The 20,946-nt window shown below is 36.9% G+C and overlaps 1 protein-coding gene across 2 annotated transcripts in view; it reads right to left on the minus strand.

The window, feature by feature from the left end:
* Window positions 1-20,946, minus strand: part of LZTR1 (leucine zipper like transcription regulator 1) — an 830,693-nt gene that overhangs the window by 769,688 nt on the left and 40,059 nt on the right. For both annotated transcript variants that reach the window (XM_044068313.1, XM_044068312.1), the window contains exon 3: window positions 1,825-1,881. In XM_044068313.1, coding sequence (XP_043924248.1) covers window positions 1,825-1,881 — 57 coding nt within the window. The remainder of the gene's footprint in view (window positions 1-1,824; window positions 1,882-20,946) is intronic.

The following is a 20,946-nucleotide window of genomic DNA, read 5'->3' on the forward strand; positions in this document are numbered from 1 at the left end:
GCTGAAGGCTTTTAAAGGTCATATATCCTTACTGTTTACTCATCCCATCAAGTAAATATAGTGCAAAGTACCTATTTTCTGTGGGTCCATGTTTACTCATTGAAGGTTCACTTCCAAGACCCTCCGTTTGTCAAAACACAAATCAGCAAACATTCACATCACCAAGTGTTTTACAGAGGGAGTGGAGCTAGTTGGCCAACATCTGGCCATCACACACACACCACAGTATATCAAACCCACCCAGGTGGGGGGATGTGCCCCCACACTGCCCAAGTGTATGTATCATTCATCTCCAAGATCGCACCACAGTGGAGAAAGGGGCGTGAAGTTGGCCCACATCAGGAAATTTGCTCTTTTCCCCATTGTAGAGCAATCTCAGAGTTGGTATACATACGTACATATATATATATATATATATATATATATATATATACACATATATATATATAAATAGTTGGGGGGGGAGTTTGACATATTGCAATGTGTGTGATGGTCAAATGTTTTCCGTTCCCTCTGTAAAACGCTCTGTGATGTCAACTTTAGCTGATGTGAATGTGAATGTAAACATAGATCCGTTTTCTACCACTGGGGAAGTATGGCCTTTAGGCTCATTTGGCCCTTCAATGCCTCATACAGAAAGCTTATTCTTGTAAGGCAGGTAGTAGTAAGTTCTGTACTGCTTCACTCTGGGACACCACTCTGCTTCTCAACATAAAATTGCCCTTACAGGCTCTATAAAATACCATGCAGCTTTACAATCCTTTGGTCACAATGGATATGCAGTCCACCCTACACAAAAAGGGATAAATCTTGTAAACAACTGTAATGATCTAACTAATCAGGTTCCCAGCTTACCTGCAATCATGTGGATACAGCAAGTCTAGTCTGCTCAACCAGTTAAGATTAACAGAGGATTGTGATTGGGTCTCTTATCATAACTGGATTCCTATATGCCAAAATCATGGACATTAGGAAATTTACCTCAAGAGTGAAGCTTGAACATTGAATTCAGACATGCATTTTGAAAACACATAATAATAAAGTTATGATCAGTGATCCTATCATAATTCTATACAGTGTATGGAGCTTTAACTGCTCCATGTACTAATACTTACAGTAAAAAAATGAGAGAGAGAAAAAAATATAGAAGCAAAGTGTTTTACTGGCTTTTAAAGTCAGTAAAATACTGTTGTCAGATAGCAGCATACCTTGCAATTTCTTTGCTTAAGAATTCTGAATAAATCAAACAATAAATCGGGGGGGGGGGGGTTGCGTTTTTCACTTAAAGTTAACAGAACAAATTTTTGCATCTATATGCATGTTCCAAACACTAAGAAGTATTAAACTCTAATATCTGGCATTCCTGACTGACTGTATTCCTTAGTGATTTACCACATGGGGAAGAAACGATGGACAGAAAATAAAAGACCAACTCAGGGACTGTTGAGAGGCATGGATAGCAGGCAAAACAAAGTTGTTTTACTTTCTGCTGCTGCTCTTTGCTGGCCAAAACTAATCACTCAGTCCCTAGATGGAGACCCGAATGTAACAGAGCTTAGAAGGTAGCGTAAGAATCGTTACACACCCCTGAAGCGCTGTTACAATTGGGTCTCATGCTAGGAAAGGTGTTAACGGGTTTATCATTTTCTAGATATTTGAGCATAACTTCAGTGCAGTGCTCCATGCATTACAAGACAGTTAATGAAGCTATGTTCTCCTGCATGACAGAATGTGCTTCACCCTTACAGATTAACAGAGACATCAGGCAAATCAACAATCAATTTATGCACACCTCTCCCGACAAAGGTGGAGCATTCTACATACCTGCACCAAGAGCAGTCCTTCACATCAAATCTCAAAAGGTCATTCAACATGTTTTTCCTACAAAACAGAAAAAAAATATTCACTTCATGATGGTGCAAAGTTACAATGATAATGTGAACTTCTAAATAAAATTTCATTATGCTACAAAGTTAAACAAAAATACAGAGAAACTCTGAAAAATTCACAAGTGTATATTTGATGTTTTTACTCTTTTCACAAAAAAAACATCCGTTTTTTTAACCATCCACTGTCAATGCATTCTCCTTACAAACCTTTCCACGTTCAGGAAAAAAAAATGGTCAGTCTTAAAGCAACCAAAACTAAAAAATCGGGAGGATCAGTGTTTTGGATGCATCATTCTTGGTTTGCTGAACTTACGGAGTACTTATATTTGTATACCAGGTGTAATAAACTAATCAAAACCGAACAATTCCAAGCACAAAAGGGGTGAAAATATTTTCACAGTTAATGAAGAATAATGTATAATTAAGAAGTACAGAAATTGGGACAATACAATTTTGAAGTTAGTATAGTTGAGAACAAGTAGGGCAGCATGCAGCCAAGATTTAATCAAAAATGAACAGCATTTATATTAGGTACAATACGATTCACAAGTTACAACAGTAAAGATGCAGTCAAAAAGGAGTAGTACTTAGTATTCAAGTCTTGTATTCCCTATGCCAAAAACAGTGCAGGGACATTGGTCAGAGTACCTGTTACACCTGTTTGTCAATATGTAACACACAGTTCACTGGGCACAGACAAGTGAAGCATGCTTCAGTTAGGAGATCACATGTCAAATGGTACCAAATGAGACCAGGTACAAGTCAGTCACTGTAATAGTATCACAGCCATCAAGGAAACCAAAAGCTATAAGCCAAAAGTACAAATGGTAAACACTGAATCACAGAACACAGTACTTTACATGGAAAATTATACGGTCATCTCTAGTGTTTAACTTTGTTCTGCCCGATATTCACATTTTACTATATGCTGATGTACAGCATTTCATGGATGAAAAGGGTAAACCATGAATCAAACCATGCACCCAGTCAACAAATAAATGCGGAGAACCTTGAAAAGTGTATGCAAACAGAATTGTACGCTCTAAAACAGAACACAAAGCACTTGTCTGTGTTCTTAACACAAATATAATTGAGCTGAAACTACTACTTAGCCCTTCTGTAAGTCTTAGATAATGTAAAGGGGTAAGCCATCCTACCTGCACGCTGGGGGCTTTGCTCCCTATACCTTCTTAAAATACCACAAGGTCATGCAACTTGAAGGTATGTTAACACATTTCAATGAAAAAAATGTATCAACTGACATCATCTTAATCAAGCTTAGATTAAGACTCCCAAATGAAGTGAAGAACAGTATAAGCAACAGACTACCACAAATAGTGGTAGGACTAAAGGTAATGCTACACCACCACCCAGTGGTCATTGCTTCTTCATTGCTAATATATTTCAAAAAGGCAGTACATACATGAAAAACGAGTATTACCTGTAACTTTTTAGTCCAAAACACATTATTCAGGATTTATGCTTACCAATGCTAAGAATAATAAAGGAGACAATAGTAATACATTTCTAACCTCAAAAATATGTCATGCCATGTTTATATAATCACTAAAATTAATGTTTCATAACTTCTCTTTCATTTGCAAGACTGTTTTTTTCAGTTAAAGAAAGAAAACCAAAGTTCTTGCAACATGCATAAAAAGTTATGTACTCACCATAATGTTCCATCTGTGTTGTCCATTTTCATTTTTCCTCAACTAATGGGTTTAGATCTGATCCCCTCAGATCCGGCTTGGCCATTGCTAAAGCTCGTGGCAACCAAAAAACTCTCGAGCGTCTCCTTTACCCACAAGGTGCCAACCCCAATTACCTCAGATCTTGTTTGCTGCATTAGTAGAAAGCAAAAGATAGAAATCATCAGGAAAAAGCTATATCTGGAGTTTATGCAAATAATGACATATACGTCCTCTCAACACTATTCTTCCAGAAGCCTTAAGGATGGGGTTTGTTGGGAGGGAACCTGAGGAAGAATGAAAATGGACAACATAGATGGAAGGATACTGTGAGTACGTAACTTCTTTATCTGATGCTGTCAATTTTCATACTGTCCTCAACTGATGGGACAGAGTCCCCAGCTATCCAATTTCCAGGTCAGACCAGATCTAATTTGTAGTGAGTAATAAAGGTATGGGGAGTAAACCAAGTTACTGCTGCAGAAATATCATCCATGGACACAATGGACTGAAAAACTGGGCTTGAAATGGTTTTGTCAGAGCAAGTCCTATGTAAGAAAAAATGCAACTGCCTCTGAACGTCTAATAAATGTAACATGTATTCTCCTTTGTTAGAAAAGTTGGGAAAGTACACTGGCAAATTAATGGATCAATTTTCATTGGATTCAGACACCACCTCTGGAAGAAATGACGGGCTGGTATGTACGACAACTCTGTCTTTATGGAAAATCAATTCTGGAGGTTTTGAACACAATGCTTGGATCTCAGAAATTCCTTTGGCAGAGCTAATGGCTATTAAGAAAATTGTTTTCAATGAAAGATAGAGTTTGTATGTAGCCGAGGGTTCAAAAGGAGGTTCGCAGCACAAGGTTTAGGATCTTTAAATGGGGGGCCTTAAAAGTCTAGTGGCTTTCAAAAAAAAACTTTGTTAAACTTATGGGACACTACAGAAGAACCATTGATTCTAACATGAAACTTTGAAATCCCTGTTAATTGTATTTTAACAGTAAAACTAGCTCCTTCTTCAAAAGGATGTGCTAGAAATTCCAAGATACTATGAATGAGGGTTGTGAAAGAGACCAAAAAACAAATCTCTTCCATTTGCTGGAGTACAGTTCCTAGTGGAAGGTTTATGGGAGGACAAAAGAATATGATGGACAAGAGAAGAGAGCATAGGTTGTCAGGCTACTAATAAAATTGGAGGCACCAGGTAGCCAGCTTGAGATTTACTATGTCTGGATGTATCATGCCTGTTGGGAGAGACAGGAGGTCTGGACTCAGATCCAGAAACCAAGGTAGTTGAATCAGGTGAGGCCAAAGGAAGGCAAACCAAATTTGTTGAGGTAAATAAGGGACAAAGAGGATGACCATGCAGATTTCTGAAGAAATCTGGGAATTAATGGAGTGGGAGGATATACATAAAGGAGACCGGGGGCCAATTGTGAGGTATAGGATCCCTCGGGGATTCCCCCCTGTGGGGATAATTAGGGCAATGTAGCCAATGTATTTGTTGCTCGGGGGAGGGGAATGCAAACAGATCACAGCAAGGCTGGCTGCATTGTCAGAAAATTGTGTCACAGTCTTTTCGTTGAGGGACCATTCATGAGGTGGAAGAATGCACCTACTCAATCCGTCTGCTATCACACTGGACTTCCCTGAAATGTGCATTGCTAAAAGAAAACTGTTGGAAGAGATCACACTCTGCCGCACTCTAACAGCTTCTCGACACAATGGATAGGATTTGGTTCCTCCCCATTTGTTGATGTACCAGGCAACCAACATGGTTGTCAGACTGAACTGCAATTGTCCCTAAAGGGACAGCATTCTGAAATGCCTGCAACGCTATCAACACTGCTCTCATCTCCAGGACATTTATATACAAATTGGCCTCCTTGGGGGATCAGGTGCCTTGGACTGTCTTCCCCAGGTAATGCCACCTGCCCCCCAGCTGGGAAGCATCACTATGGCCTTGGCCGGAGGCGGATTGAACTGACTACCTTTTAGAACCTGATCTGAATGAATCCACCACTTGTGAGTGATTCTTATCTGGTACGACACAGGCTGATAAAGATTCCACCACTGAGCCTTTAACATCCACTGAAGAATTCTCATATAAAACCTTGCAAGTGGTACCAACATTATTACTGAGCCATTGATCCCAGAACCTGAAGGACCAGGCAGGCTGATATTGAGGTGCTGCAAATTATCTTTTTGACTTGAGTCTGTAAGTCTGAACTCTCAGTAAATGGAAGGGAAGCAATGGTTGTTTTTGTATTGAGAATTGTTCCTATAAGCTCTAAACTCTTGAGTTGGTTGCAGATGAGGCTTGCCGTAGTTTATGGCTATTCCCAGAAGTCAGCAAGTATGGAGAAACTGGTCTCTTGCACATGAGTTGATGCCTGATCGGACTGGTAATAAGCCAGTCGTCTAGATATGGAAACACTCAGAATCCATGGAGTCTCAGGTGAGCTGCTATGACCGCTATGCACTTGATAAACACCCTGGGGGCTGTGGTGAGTCCGAAGAGCAGTACTCTGAACTGATTATGACTGCCCCCCCCCAAGCCGAAGTGCAAGTACCTTCTGAATCATCTGTTCATCTTCATATCCTTGCCCAGAAAGGGAAGAATGGACTGAACTGTGACCATCTGAAACTTGGTTCTTTGAACTGTCTTGTTCTGTTTGTGGAGATTCAGAACTTGTCTCCAGTGCCCTGTTTTCACTGGCACCAAAAAGAAGTCCAAGTTTCAGATCTGGTCTGGTGAGACCTCTTGGATGACTTTTTTCTAGCAGCTTTTGTATTTGAATTGCTGTTTGTTCCCACTGACTGGGTGGAACATCAGGGATTTTTCTTGAGATTGAAGGTGAAAGGAAAAATGGTATTATATATCCTCTGGAAATAATCTCCTGCACCCAAGTATCTTTTGTTATATCTAGCCAGGCTCTATTGGTGCATGGAAAATCATCCCCCAACTGTCTCCAAAGGTGGACAATTAGGCCTTTTTTCATGAGTGCTGGTAGTGTTTGTCAAAGAACGATTCTATAGAACCCTTGTTCTGAGGGCTACTTCTGCCACGAGGGCATCTTTGTCCATTAGAGTTCCCTCCTCTGCCTCTGGGGGAACCTCCTCCACATGTGTCTTGAAAAGGACCCCAAGACTTTTTGAACCACATTTTTCAACCACCTAGTTGATTCCTAGAAAACGTTAATTGAGGAGTCAAAAAAAGCGCATCCACGGTAGACAGGGTCTTTCTGTCTTTTTCACACCTGGACAGTGTGTCTTACTTGGAGGCCGAATAAAGACATTCTGTCAAAAGGAACACTGATGAAAGAAGACTTGAAAAGGCTCCACAAACCCACAGAGGTGTATCCAGGTGTGTGTCCTTAGTAGGGTGCTCTGGGGAGGTATCAGAAGAGGAAATTACAAATCCCAGGGTGGGAGTCTGGGATTTTGGTACTGGCTGTCCCTATGAAAGGAGATGGTGAGACACTGAGCACTGAGACATCATGGTAGAATACTTAGGATCCATGGGGGGGTGTGGATGCGTCAGATCCATTGAGGCAAAAAATATGCTCTTCATAGCCTCAAATTGAGAGTGGCTTAGACAGAGAGGGAATGTCGGATCCAATAAGATAAGCTTCTGAATCATAGGCCTCCCCTGCTCCAAGGGCAAAAACTAGGTGGAAGCAGGAGCTGAACTGTCCAGTGCCGAGGCTCCGAGTCAAATGAAACAACTAGGATCTGACAGGCAGACTACAGCCTCAGGAGCTCTCCAGATCAGAGGGGACTACAGCCCTCAGAGAAAATCTCGGATATGAGGATAAAGTTATCCTCGAATCAAAGCCAGACTGATCTGGAGGACTTGGATCCAAAAACTCTGAAGCAACAGGAGTGAGAGAAGGAATCTGTAAAACAGGAAAAATAGACTTATGAATCTCTTGTATCAGAGGGGTAGGAGATGAAGGAACACCAATCTGGTTCTGCACCAAGAGAATCAATCGCCACTCTATCCATATCATCTTCTGTAAGGCTTCTGGAAGAACAAATTGAGTATATGGATAATGGACAGAGACCTGGGTCTTTCTCAGAATGGGGAAGGTACTTTGAGACCAGATTCCAGTGATGGAGAGTACCTTGTTCTGGGAAGTAACTTGGCAGTATGAAAATCTTTTTTTTTTGAGAAAAGAGAGAAAAAGGATGGCAATACCAACAATGGTAAAGAAGCTACAACAGTCTCATAGACGGGAAGATGACAATAGTATTTAAGGAGTACAAAAAAACAAAAAGTTACGATAGGAAAAAAGGTTATAAATGGCAAGAAACAACAAGAAATTTATACATGTGGGTAATGGCAGAAATAGAAAAAGTTTAACCAAGGAAAACAAAAAATGACAACTTATCTGAAGAATTCTTGAGAGAGATGGAAGACAGTGTATTTTGCTTGAAGCAGCAAATGATATCCAAGGTAACTGGGGTCTGTATATTGTGAGTAGGGGAGAAGCTCAAGAGTTTTTTGGTTACCACCAGCTTTAGCAATTGCGAGGGATCGGATCTGAACCCATCAGTTGAGGACAGACTAGAAATTGACATCAAATGACTCTAACCAATAAAACCAAAACACGCTGTTTTTTCAATAGCCACTTTAGTTCCATTCATAACAGGAACAAAACTGCTTAATCAGAATCAGTTCCTGTCCACATAAATAGCCTTATTGTCAATTATAACCTCATTAATGTTAAACAAAAATAACATGCATTATTCTGCTAAATTTACTGAAATATAAATTAAAATATATATATTTTTAAGTTAATGTTTTACAGCATAGCCTACCATTATATTTACACTACAATACCAATTTAAAGTGCAAACAAAAAATGTCTGTTCAACTGTGCCGATCAAACACTCACAATTTTCCAGCCCTCAATGCCAATGCACTACTGACTGAAATAGATCCATTGCTGTACCCAGTGGCTACTGAGGAACAAGCATGCTTTTGGGGGGGATGGGGGTGGACTGTATAACAGTTTTATACTGTGAAGAAATTAGACACTGTCATCTGTCATCTGTGCTAGCATATCTGGCTGAAGTTTTGTACATAATTTCAGACTAACGTGTATTATATGCCAGCATGACTAGCTATGATATTGTAAATAAGTTATTGCATGTTGAACGATGCTCTGTTTGTACAGGAGGTTTTTAAAAGTTGAGCAGTGTTCTGTTGCATGTTTAACTGCACGTTTGTGAAGGTGACTCTAAATTCAGGCTGTCTCAGAGTCAGCTGACCTGCAGATGATGTCATCAGAATGTTTACAGTTGCTTTGTGTTTACCTTCAGAGACTGAAAGACATGAAGGAACTTCAATAAACAGTGAAACGAAAATAAGAACTAGAACAACCAAGGCAGTTAACCTAGCCAATAAAAGAGCCTGCTGAAGACAGCTGAAGTCAGTTGTAGTAGTTGTCCAGTTGTGTGCAGTTGAGTTCACAGTAGTTGTTCAGTTCAGTTCAGTTCACAGCTGTACTTCGCAATGGATACCCAAAGGACTCACCAAAAACTATTGTAATATTTAGTTTAGATCAGGGACAGTGTTCTTCATTTAGATATTATAGCTAAATTAGTCAGTTTTTCTAGATGCTGGATTTCTATTCTACAGTATTAATTTCATTTTCCTGGTGACTGAATTCTGCTTGTTTTAGTGATCATGGTGGTGCAATGGTTAGCTTTGTCGGCTCACAGAAAGAGGTTGCCCAGTTAAATTCTCAGCTGGAGAGCCTTCTGTGCAGAGTTTGCATGTCCTCCCTGCGGTTGAGTGAGTTTTTAAAGGCATGCAGGTAGGTGCGTGCATGCATGTGCCTTCTGTGAAGGTTGGGTGCTGGGCTGGCAACTCGACACCATAAAAACTCCACTACCAATCAATCTGCAGACCATTGATACACTATGGCTACCCCTAACCATCATTTTGCTCATTATTAAATACCTTTTATTATCTTACATTGTGGCTGATCAATCAGTGTATTCTTTAGTGATTTGAGAGTGCTTATACCTGCTTTGATACATTCCGGGACACTCCGAAAGCCTGGCTGCTTTAGGTCATTTGCTACCATTTGTTTTAATACCCAATCTTAATAACTGGACACTCCTTTGAAAGGGCATGTAGATGCTCTGGTTGGTGGCAGCATTTCACCATATCATTTGGGGCAAGGGACACAGCTGGAAATCTGTGTCAGGCTTTCCCAGATATGTTTGGATGTGTGACATTCAAGTGAGAGTGTATCCGAGGTCTTAAACTGGAACACATTGCTTTGCAGTATGTAATTAGGAGTTATATTTGGGGTGGACAGAAGTATACAGTCCAGTCCCAGGACATAAAGCGTGTTCCTGTTGTGCTCTTAGGGGAAATTGTGAAATATTACTCCAGTTTAAGTGACGGTCTCACACTGGAATCAGTAGTGAGGACTGACGTACCTTAGCTACTGACCCAGGGTAGTAGTAACGGTCACTTATTGGTGGCAGTTCGGTGGGATATTATCCAGATACTACATATGGTGACAGTTCAGTGGTATATTGACTGGACATCACACATACTTGCCTGACATAAAACAGAAATCCATTCAATGCCAAATGATAGACCGATCAGACACAGGAGGAAATGACTGGAGGGTATTAAGCGCCTACTGCACAGGAAAGCAAAAGCACGAGAGACAAGTCCTGGAGCACCGAGGTGCCACAGCTAGGACTCCCAGAATCATGAAGCAATCAATGCTTTGCAAAGAAGGTGTTACATGACCAAGACACTATCTACAATGGAAACATTTTGGAAATATGCATGGTTAACTGTTGTAACAGTCAAAAATCACTTTTCAATGCTGTTTGATAAACAGAGTTAGAGAGTCAAAAAGTATAGCACAGTATAGTATAGTTAGAACTTTCAGGAAATAACTACCAGCCATTTCATGTTCTTACACACAAAAGTTTGCCTTTATAATAGTCATTTTGATAGTTTCTCGCCCTTCCTCATAGATTGCTACTAGGTTAATGACCTGGGGGGGGGGCTTTCCAAGCCTAGACAAGTTTGCCTGAGAGAATAATGATGTCCTGCATCCAAACAGAACATTGAGAGCCAGGCATTTATAAGCTACCTCTGTCCATAAGGAACATGGGTGCCAGGCCTGGTGTAAATTTCCTATTCCCCATCCACAGGTTGCACTTAAATTGGGTAATAGATGAACTCAGTTTCATGCGGATGGGAAGCCTGTTCTATAGGAAGGGCAGTCTCTAGGACACCTGTCTGTCTCTCTAGCATATTCTGTTCAAGTCACAGACAAAATTCAGGTCCCTAGACCTTCTATTTCTGGTACTCTGACTTATTAATATGTAGGAAATTCGTAAGTGTGGTGTTTGTGGATGACTTGTAAGCCAGGCATAGATCACCTCTAATCTGTAGGAGACAGAGTAGCAGGAAAGGGTTTTAAGTTGCTCTGCATAAGGCAGGTTTGTTACGCCTTGCATTATTTTTCCAAGGAACCGCCAACGTCACTCTACTTGCTGCATATGCCTGGTCAGGTACATACCAAAAGGGAGCACTGTGCTCTGACTATTCTGATAAGGGCACAGTACAGTGGGATAATGACCTTTTTGGAACTAGATACCATGCCCTTAAAGGTGTGAAACATAAAAAGATTCTCTCACCACTGTGGCCATGTGGTGGTCAAAGGTAAAGCTACTTACTGTCTATGTGCATACCCAGATCCCTGATCACTCGGTCGACTCCTACGGGTGTATTACCAACATGGTAATTAGCAAGGATGGTCAACTTCCCAAAGGGTACAATTATGCATTTCTTAGCATCGAGTTTTAAGACTATGGCTTTGGGATCATTTTCTTTTTTAGTTAGTCAGAGATGGACCTTCCCTCAGCTTGCAATCATCTGCAAATGTAGTCAGCCATAAATCTTAAGTATTTGTTTACATTTCAGAGAAACAGATGCCAAAAAAGAGAGAGCCCAGTAGAGAACCGTGGGGGACACCGCTAGTGACTGGTCTCTTGGTGGAGGTGGCCTCACCTATTTTGACCTCTTGGGTCCTATCAGTGAGACAGCCGGCTATCCAGCGAGAGAAGGGTTTATACCTAAATTAGTGAGCTTGTCTACAATGCTTGAGTGCTGTATCAAAAGCCTTGACTGGTTCGAGGTAATGTTTTGGCAACCCTCAAAAATGTCCATCAGATTTAGTAGGCATGACCTTCCTTTAACAAAGCCATACTGTGATGGTTCCAGCATTGGCAGGTTACCCATGTTCTAATTTATGACATCCATGATAATTCTTTCCATGGTCTTATACATGAGGCTGGTAAGTCTTTGACACTGGGTTCCTGCTATATGCAAGAGCTTTACTAAAATACTGCCTTTAACACTCTGCCCACCTGACATTCAGAACCCTTAGTCTTGACTGACCGGACTCCACAAACGTTAACTATGAATGATATTAGCCAACAATTCTTTAATTTGTTCCCCAATATGCTGTCTTATTCTGGGTTGGGGGGTGTAGCCTCTCTCAGCAAGCAAAGGGGTGATAATATAAAATGATGTTGGTTCATTATAAGATGAACTCACATGCACCTTTACTTACAGGCAATTAAGGGAATAGTCAATTCACCCAACAGCAACAGAATGTGGGAGGAAACTACAACACCTAGTGAAAACCTATGAGGACACATTGGGCCAGTTTTCAAAAGGGCTGTTCCCAGCTTAAGCTGATTCTTAAAGACTTGCACTCAGTGTAAATGACTTACTTAATTGTAAGGTCCAGCTATAAATAAGGGGGCCAGATTCCAAAATACCTGCTCTCAGGGGAAGTGAACACTAACACTGGGAGCAAGTATTTTGGAATCAGGTCCATTGTGTGTTCCCAAATGATTGCTTACTAAAGAATTACCACAATTTCTCACATGTCAGTCGAAGCTTCACAAGACAATCCTCAGACTAGCTGAATGAAGGAAGCACCAACAAGGATATGGACAATAATTCAGCTCTCTGGCATGACTGCACTAATTGTGCTCCAATGAATATTTAGCACTAGACAAGATGATACTGATCATACTTAAAAAAAAAAAAAAGGTACTTCCACATTCTGCCATTTTGCATAGTTATCTGTCATTTTCTTGCCATTTTGCATAGTTATCTGTCATTTTCTTCAACTCCCTCCTTACAAGGCAAGGGTGAGCAGATTAACACTTATGTGGTTTATGCTACCAATTCCGGCATCAAAACACATTCGGAAAACATCCTCACATCTGTGTTTATCTGGGGGTTCTGATGATTTAACTTCAGTTACAAACTAGTCTTACTCCTGTTTTTATCCAGTCCGTCCTTTCTGGAAGCTGTGCATTTTGGTTTAATTTACATCCCAAGCAGGTTTCCCGGCATACCAGGTTTCCCCTCTTTGAGGCAGTGGCAGACATTCTCATAGCCACCAAAACCACTAGTTCAAGTAATTTATCTGACTACACCATGGCACTAACATTCATTACCTTCTTTAGTTGGTTCTCCCTATTTTACTTCATTTATGATCATCATACCAACAAATGGCCTTTTCCACATTTATCTCTGGTACTGCCACAAACAACAAAAATAAATGCCAGCAAATAATTATGACAGTGTAAGTGGAACTGGCTAGAATTTCAAGAGAATGCTTCTCCCTTTGATACACACTTGTATCTTTCGAATTTACCAAAACTTTAACCCAAGCATTTAACATATTCCCAAGAGACTCTCCTTTTTAGCGCTTTTTATGTTAGTAGGGGCAGTACGTCAGTGGGGGGCAGTATGCACTGTTTATAAAGATAAGCAGGTAGGCGGAATGCTTTGATGCCATAGCCCCAACACCAGCAGACTGTGTTAACCTACTGTGTTAATGGCAATATGGCAGTACATATCAAAATCTTCAGTACATTTCTAGACAGGCATGATGGTGTTAGACTTCCTTTCAAATCAATCGACACGAGAAAATATTGTGAATACTGGATAAGGCATGAGAGGTGAAGAAAGAAGTCCAAAGATGAGAATAAGAAAGGTAGTGGCAAACAACTTCCTTAGCAGTCACTGGACTTTCTAGACAGAGAGAGGAAAACGCAAAGGGTCTGCTTTGGAAGGACATTTCCAAGAGAATAATTCCATGTGTTATAGGGAGATTTAATAAGGGATTTAATCAAAAATTCTAAGGATGGCAATAGCTTACAATATTTTTCAATATCATTTTGAAAGTTAATTCATGGGGACTTGATACAGTCCTTACTCAAGTCTGCAAGGAACTTCTATAACTCTCATGCACCAAGGAAAGAACCAATGGAAGCTAATTGCAACTTACAGGAAACTTATGTTCACACAGTGTACACCGATTTCTAGTTGTGTGAAATCGGACAGCTGAAGAGGGATGTTCTACTGGTATGCCTGCCATTTCATAGCCAATACAGCTAGTCTACAACAAAGCTGATGTTGTGAAACTTTCTATAAATACAATTTACACACACACATTTTACATATATATATATATATATATATACACACACACACATACATACTTATACACACACACATACACACAGACAACACACATATACTTATACACACATGTACGCATATAAAATATATATGTACACAGTTTATGTGAATGCACAAAAAGTCAAATGGTTTTCTGTCTCCCCCATCTCAGGGAAGGGCAATGACAGCATATATCATGTGTGAATAATAATAATGCCATTTACATTTTTTTTATTTTAAGTTTTGCAGTGTGGGGGGTTGCGTATATTTTACTTGTGGGTGGAGTTTTACACCTTGAGATGTACATTCTGTACTTTTTGCTAAATTTGGGAAATTCACTGTTGGGAAGGCTCTCTGTATGAGCCAGTTGGACTTTCCCTTTCAAGGTAGATGCTTCCTTTGAGCTCGTATGACGTGGAGTTTGTATACTAAATGTTGGAGGCTAAATAGTGTGGGGGCTTGCACACATAACCCACGAAGAAAACTGTTTTTTTTTGTTTTTGTTTTTTTTTAAATGAGCGGTTATACGGTTATAGTGTTAGTAGTTCTCTGTTTCAGTAGTGTGCATGCTTCACTTTCTTTTATATTCAGAGTTTTGTTTCAGTATTTTTTTGGTGGTGGCTGTTGTGTGCTCGACTTTTCATGGCATCTTATATTTATACATGTACATCTGGTTTACTATTACAATCCTGAAGCTCATATTTGAAACAGATAACCCGGATTCCTCAGAACTAGAGTCATTATACGTTCAACTTGTATATCCCCAAACCACCAGTCAAACTCCTCTCTAAATTAAAATTCTCTTTATTTGAGTTTGTTAAAGTGAAATTTAAGACTACTTCCATCCTTTACTCTGGTGTCTTTCATGATTTTGAACTGTTGTGTGTCTTTTGGTTTTCATAATATAGCATCCGTTAACTCCTTCAGCACTTATTTTATTTACTTATTTTACATTTGTTGACCGGCAGTGTACGGCTAAGCTATTGCCCTTTTTCAGCAGAGGCACTTTGCCTTCAATTATCTGTCAGTCCACTACTGAGAATGTAAGGCACTTGAAATATAAGGCTACTACTTGTATGAAAAATATCTCTTGCATAATCATGCATCCGTATTTAAATTTTTTTTTTAACATAAAACATATCAAACATTTTGACTCATTTGTGAAGAAACTGCAAGTTACATATTTACTGAAGAATAATCACGAGACAATTTTCCATAACAGTACTCCCCCATTTGACACTATAAGGTTTTACACAATACACACAATTATAATTTAATTTTTCTTAACTTTGATAAAATATGCTTCAGCATCATAGTGTTCATCATCTACAGTGACTGAATTTTCATTTATCTTAAGTTCATTATCAGATACTTTTATAAGTGGTATTGTGTATGCAGGTGAGGTTAAACATTTTGTAATTACAGCATTTAGAACAGAAAATATTAAAACAAAGATTAATATCAATTGTTGTAATGACACCTAGTAATATACTAACTCCCAGGTTACCAAAAGCACTGCCTAACCATCCAAAAAGTGTCCATTGTTTAGATGTGCTGTCCAGGTTCTTAGCCCCCTGCTCCATGAAACTGGCATTTTCTTGTTCATCATGACAGTCACCAATATAAGAACAACTTCCTATAAGGGCACATGACCCCCTTCCCCCTTTTGGCAGCTAACATTATGTGGAGTGCCAGGCGATTTTGTAATACCACAGTTTTCTTTTTTTTTTTTCTTTTTTTTTAAAACAGGTTTATTGTTTTAACATACAAGAGAAATATCATAACAATTTTATACAAGTAATTAAAAATAGGTATTATTATAACATTCAACAAAACAACTAAAGTATTTACAAAGACATCCACTACAATCAGATCAATTAATTAAACTATTATACTATGCTATTGAAATTAAAATTTTTTTAACAAATTTTGTAAATTATCCCATACACTATAATAAGATGTTTTTCTATTTGTTCTTGTCCTAATTGTGTTTATTTCCATATGGCACACTATATTCATAACATTTTTAAATTCATTGAACGAAGGAGGTGTATCTGAAATCCAATTTCTAGTTATTATTTTCCTAGCCACTGCTAGAATAGACCATAACAAGGGAAGCTTGACCTTTTTAACACTTTGAGGTACAGGTGTGTTGAATAATATAAGAGATTTAGAAATAATGAAATTATCTGTAAAAAGAGCCTGCAAAAATTCATTAATTGACTTTCAGTATTCTTTCAATTTTATACAGTCATAAAACATATGAGCCCAGTCAGCATTAATTTCTACATTACATCTCTTACATAGATTATCTTTATTATTTATTTTATTCATCATCAAAGGTGTATAAAAAGATCTATGTACAAATTTCCATGTATAAAGTCCCCAGACAATGGAAGACGTAGTTCTATAAGCAGATTCCAATATATATTGTTTATCTTGTTGATTTGGTGGGTCCCCATTAATAGAAGTGAAATAATTCCAGTATGAATCTACACTGTAAAAAGTTTCTTGTCTGATAAAGGTAAACATTCATACATACATAAAATTATCAGAAACTTTATGTTGTAAATTTAATATCAAGTAATCAATCAGTGTTGGAATACATTCTTTAACTGTTATAGACATTAGATCTATTTTATTAATGAGATGTTGTCTAAAGGTCTGAACCTCTAACCAGCAAGCTTCTCTTAGATCAAATTCTTGTTTTAAAAAATCTAGATTTTTAACTTTATTATCAGATATCAACTGATACCAGTACTTTAGATCATTATCTATAGCTAAATGAGTTCCTTCAGAAGTAGATGACAAAAGCATACCCTGAGTATACATTATAGGGAATACAATACCATTCCCTATACTTAGGGTGCATGAATATAAAGTTACGATAACTAATAATAATATTTAATGGGTAACAAACCATATGTTTAGGTGTAATAGGTGAAGTACAAAATTCCTTTAGTAACCATAACATGGAGTTATTTACAATCATATTTTTATGTGTTAAGGAGATTTTCATGAAGTGCATACTAATTAGCTCCCAATAATCTTTCCATTTTGCGACATATGACTGATCTATTAATAAAGTAATAACTTTTACAATAGAAGAGATAGTATATAAATTAAAGTCTGGAAAAGAAATACCCCCTTGAGACCAGCTATTAGTATGTTTCTTTAATGCAATCCTAGGTCTATTAGGTGCCCATAGGAAATTTAACATTAGTGTATTCAGTTTCTTGATAATTATTTTTGTAGGTGGTATTAAGTATAAAATCTTGGGGAATATTATCATTTTAATAATTGTAAGTCTCTCCTCCATAGTAAAAAACATATTATTCCAGGTATTAAAAAGATTTTGTATATTAAGAAAACAGGTATTATAATTATTATATATAATAGATTTAATATCTTTAGATAGTATTATACCTAAATAAGTTATCTGACCTGAATTGGGTACATATTTAGTAAAATCACTAATGAGAATATTTTTTCGTGTATATATAGGTAGTATTTTAGTTTTTTCTTCATTGAATATTAAACCAGAAATACTTTTAAAATTCATCATGTTATCAAATAGAGACTGCATAGAAGAATTAGATCCTGCTGATGTAATTAGAACATCATCTGCAAAAAGTTGAATTTTGGATGTTGTATTCAAAACCCTCTACGTCAGTACTGTTTCTGATCAAATTAGCCCAAGGCTCCATTACTAAAGTGAATAATAGTGGAGAAAGTGGACATCCTTGTTTTGTACCTTTAAGAATGGGTATTTTTTGTGAAACATATGTTCCTACCTTAATATAAGCCAATGTTCCTTTGTATAAATGCTCAATTAGATTTACAAATGCATCTGAGAAGTTTGTGCACTTCATTAAGGTAAACAGATAGTCCCAACTTACTGAATCAAATGCTGAACTTATATCAAGACTAATAAGTGTTAAATCTTTCTTTTTCCTATTTGCAAAATCTATTAATGTTAAAGTTTTTCTTATATTATCAAAAGTATTTCTATTTACAATGAAGCCTGTCTGATCTATATCTATAATGCCGGGAATGATGGTCTTCAATCTATCAGCAAAGATACTCATAAACATTTTATAATCAACATTAAGTAATGAGATGGGCTGATATGAAGAACATCTAGTTGGATCTTTATTAGGTTTTAAAATTGGCGAAATAAATGTATATTGCCAAGATGGGGGGGGGGGTTATTAACTCAGTTTGGGCCAAAATAAAAACCTTATGTATTAATGAATATGTACTTTTAGAAAGGATTTTATATATCTCTGGTATAATACCATCATTACCCGGTGCTTTGTTTGATTTAAGCTTATTTATTTGTGTGATAACCTCTGTATATGAAATGTATATGAAATACTTTTGTCCAATGGTTTGATCTGTTGTTTATTAAGCTTTTTATTCATGTTTGTGGTTATAAACTCCTTTATTTTATCTTTAGGTTCCATGTTAATGTTATTATGGTTAATTTTGTGAAAGTGATTTCTAAATTCATCTAGTATTTCTGGTATACTAGAAACATTCTTCTTTTTCCTTAGAGAAAAGATTTCTTTGATATGGTTTTGTTTATTCAACCTTTTTGTTTTATTTTTAAGTCTATGTAAGTATTTGGGGCTTATTGAATAAGACAAAAACTTGTATTTCTCTAAAGTTATTTTAACTTTGAGTTAGAATTTCTTTGTATTTCTCATTTAGTTTGTTTATTTCTTCAATAACTTTCTTGTCTATAATATTTTCTTTATTATTATGTTTATAGGAGTCTAATTTACTTTGAATATCTAACAATTCCTTATCCCAAGATTTCCTTTTATTATTATACCATCTGATACTTTGTCCATATAGATATGATTTTAAGGCATCCCAAACATAAACAATGGAGACTTCAGGAGTATTATTTATGTCTAAAAAATGTTTTACTTCTGAAAGTATATATTCTTTATAGTCTTTTAGTTGAGTTAAGTATGCTGGTATCCTTTTGATCTGAACATTATGAGTATTTTTTATCATGAATTCAAAACCAATTGAATTATGATCAGATATAGGACATGAAATGATTTTGGAATTAATTAAATCTGTTACCATCTGGTTAGAAATAAAGACCCTATCTATTTTTGAATAAGTTTTGTATCCGTTAGAAAAAAAGGTGTATGGTAATGATTTTGAATCTGATTATTAATATCATTCAAATGATAAGAATTAGCAAAATCATTTAAATGTTTTGCATTAGATGTAATTCTTCTTTTCCCTATAGTGGTAGTATCACTTTCATGTAGTATACAATTAAAGTCACCAGCTAAAATCATATCTCCTATAGAGAATTATATGATCTTATCAAGATGATGTTTCACTGTATTAATACCAATTCCAGGTATCCAATATACATTAATTAAAGTGTAAGTCTTCCCATTAATTTGTATTGTAACCATACAAAACATTCCTTTGTCATCCTGATAAGACTTAATGGTTTTAGGAATGGGCATACTTTTATTCCATAAAATAGCCACTCCTCTTTTTTTCTGAGTGTGCTCTGAACTAACCAATACTGTATATTTGTTTGTGGCTAGTTTATCAATATATTTTTCAAGAGATGGGTTTCTTGCAGGAAGACTAAGTTGGCCTTATGTAAATTAATGTATCTTATTAGGCTTGCCCTTTTACATGGATTATTCAATCCATTAATGTTTAAAGAAATTCCTTTTAAAGATGTCATTTGGCATTTTTAAAACTTAAGAATCTTATGATCAAAATAACAAGATAAGTAATGTTACATCTCCTCCTTTAGGTGTACCTTTAAATATAGCTGTATTTATTGAATCTCTTATGGGATTTCGTATAGGATTCAATTTTGTTTGTAGTGACAATGAATGTACAAAATATATTGTGGATGTCAAAACTATATACAAATAACAATGAACAAGTGAAAATAATGTAAGGATTAAACCTTGCATCCAGCCTGGAGTTATAAACTCCAACTTAGAGTAGTATTTATCACTCAAGTTAACCCCTACCCTAAGCAGCAGTACCTCAGCTACCACCTTATCAATTTAATACTAGTTATATTTAACTGAGGTTAACAGTTTTCAATTCAATTATCTAGCAAGACAAGACTACACATTTGGTAAAACAGCATCATATAAACTAAAATAAACCTTTTTTTTTTTTTTTTTTTTAAAAACTGTTCATACTACTATATACATCCATGTAATATAAAACACTTGTATTCAAATAACATTCAAATAATCTTGATGTTAGAAATCAAGAGGAGAGAAAATAAGTTCTAACATTCATTTAAATCAAAAACTTTGGCTAATATGATTCAGACATTACATATATTAAGATGCATCTATTTTCTGTCATGTAAATGCAATTAACGGCTTCCAAAAAAGAATTGCTTGTATAGGAGCATTTACTCAAACTCATTATTGTCAATAGAATAAAATATTGTATTCATAGAAATTGTTATAAATCATACTGCATAGTTATGCAGATTCTCAGAAACACTTATATACATATATACATGCACACACACACACACACACACACACACACACATATATGTATATGCATGCACACACACACACACACACATATATATATCTGATCTCACTGAGTTGTGTCCTTACTTAGCACTATCTTACTTGCTGTCCCTATAATAAATCTGTCTGCTTTATACAAAATAATGCACAGCAAACACATTTTAGTAACCAGATTTTACAACTATGCTATACTACTGCTTTAAAATATATCACATGACAATTTCTTCCAGTATAGAGTTATAAAATTATTTATGCTTGTCAATCAGATGAATTAA

The sequence above is a fragment of the Protopterus annectens genome, chromosome 4.part0 (assembly GCF_019279795.1).
Source record: "Protopterus annectens isolate FY-2018-M chromosome 4.part0, PAN1.0, whole genome shotgun sequence".
Lineage (NCBI taxonomy): Eukaryota > Metazoa > Chordata > Ceratodontiformes > Protopteridae > Protopterus > Protopterus annectens.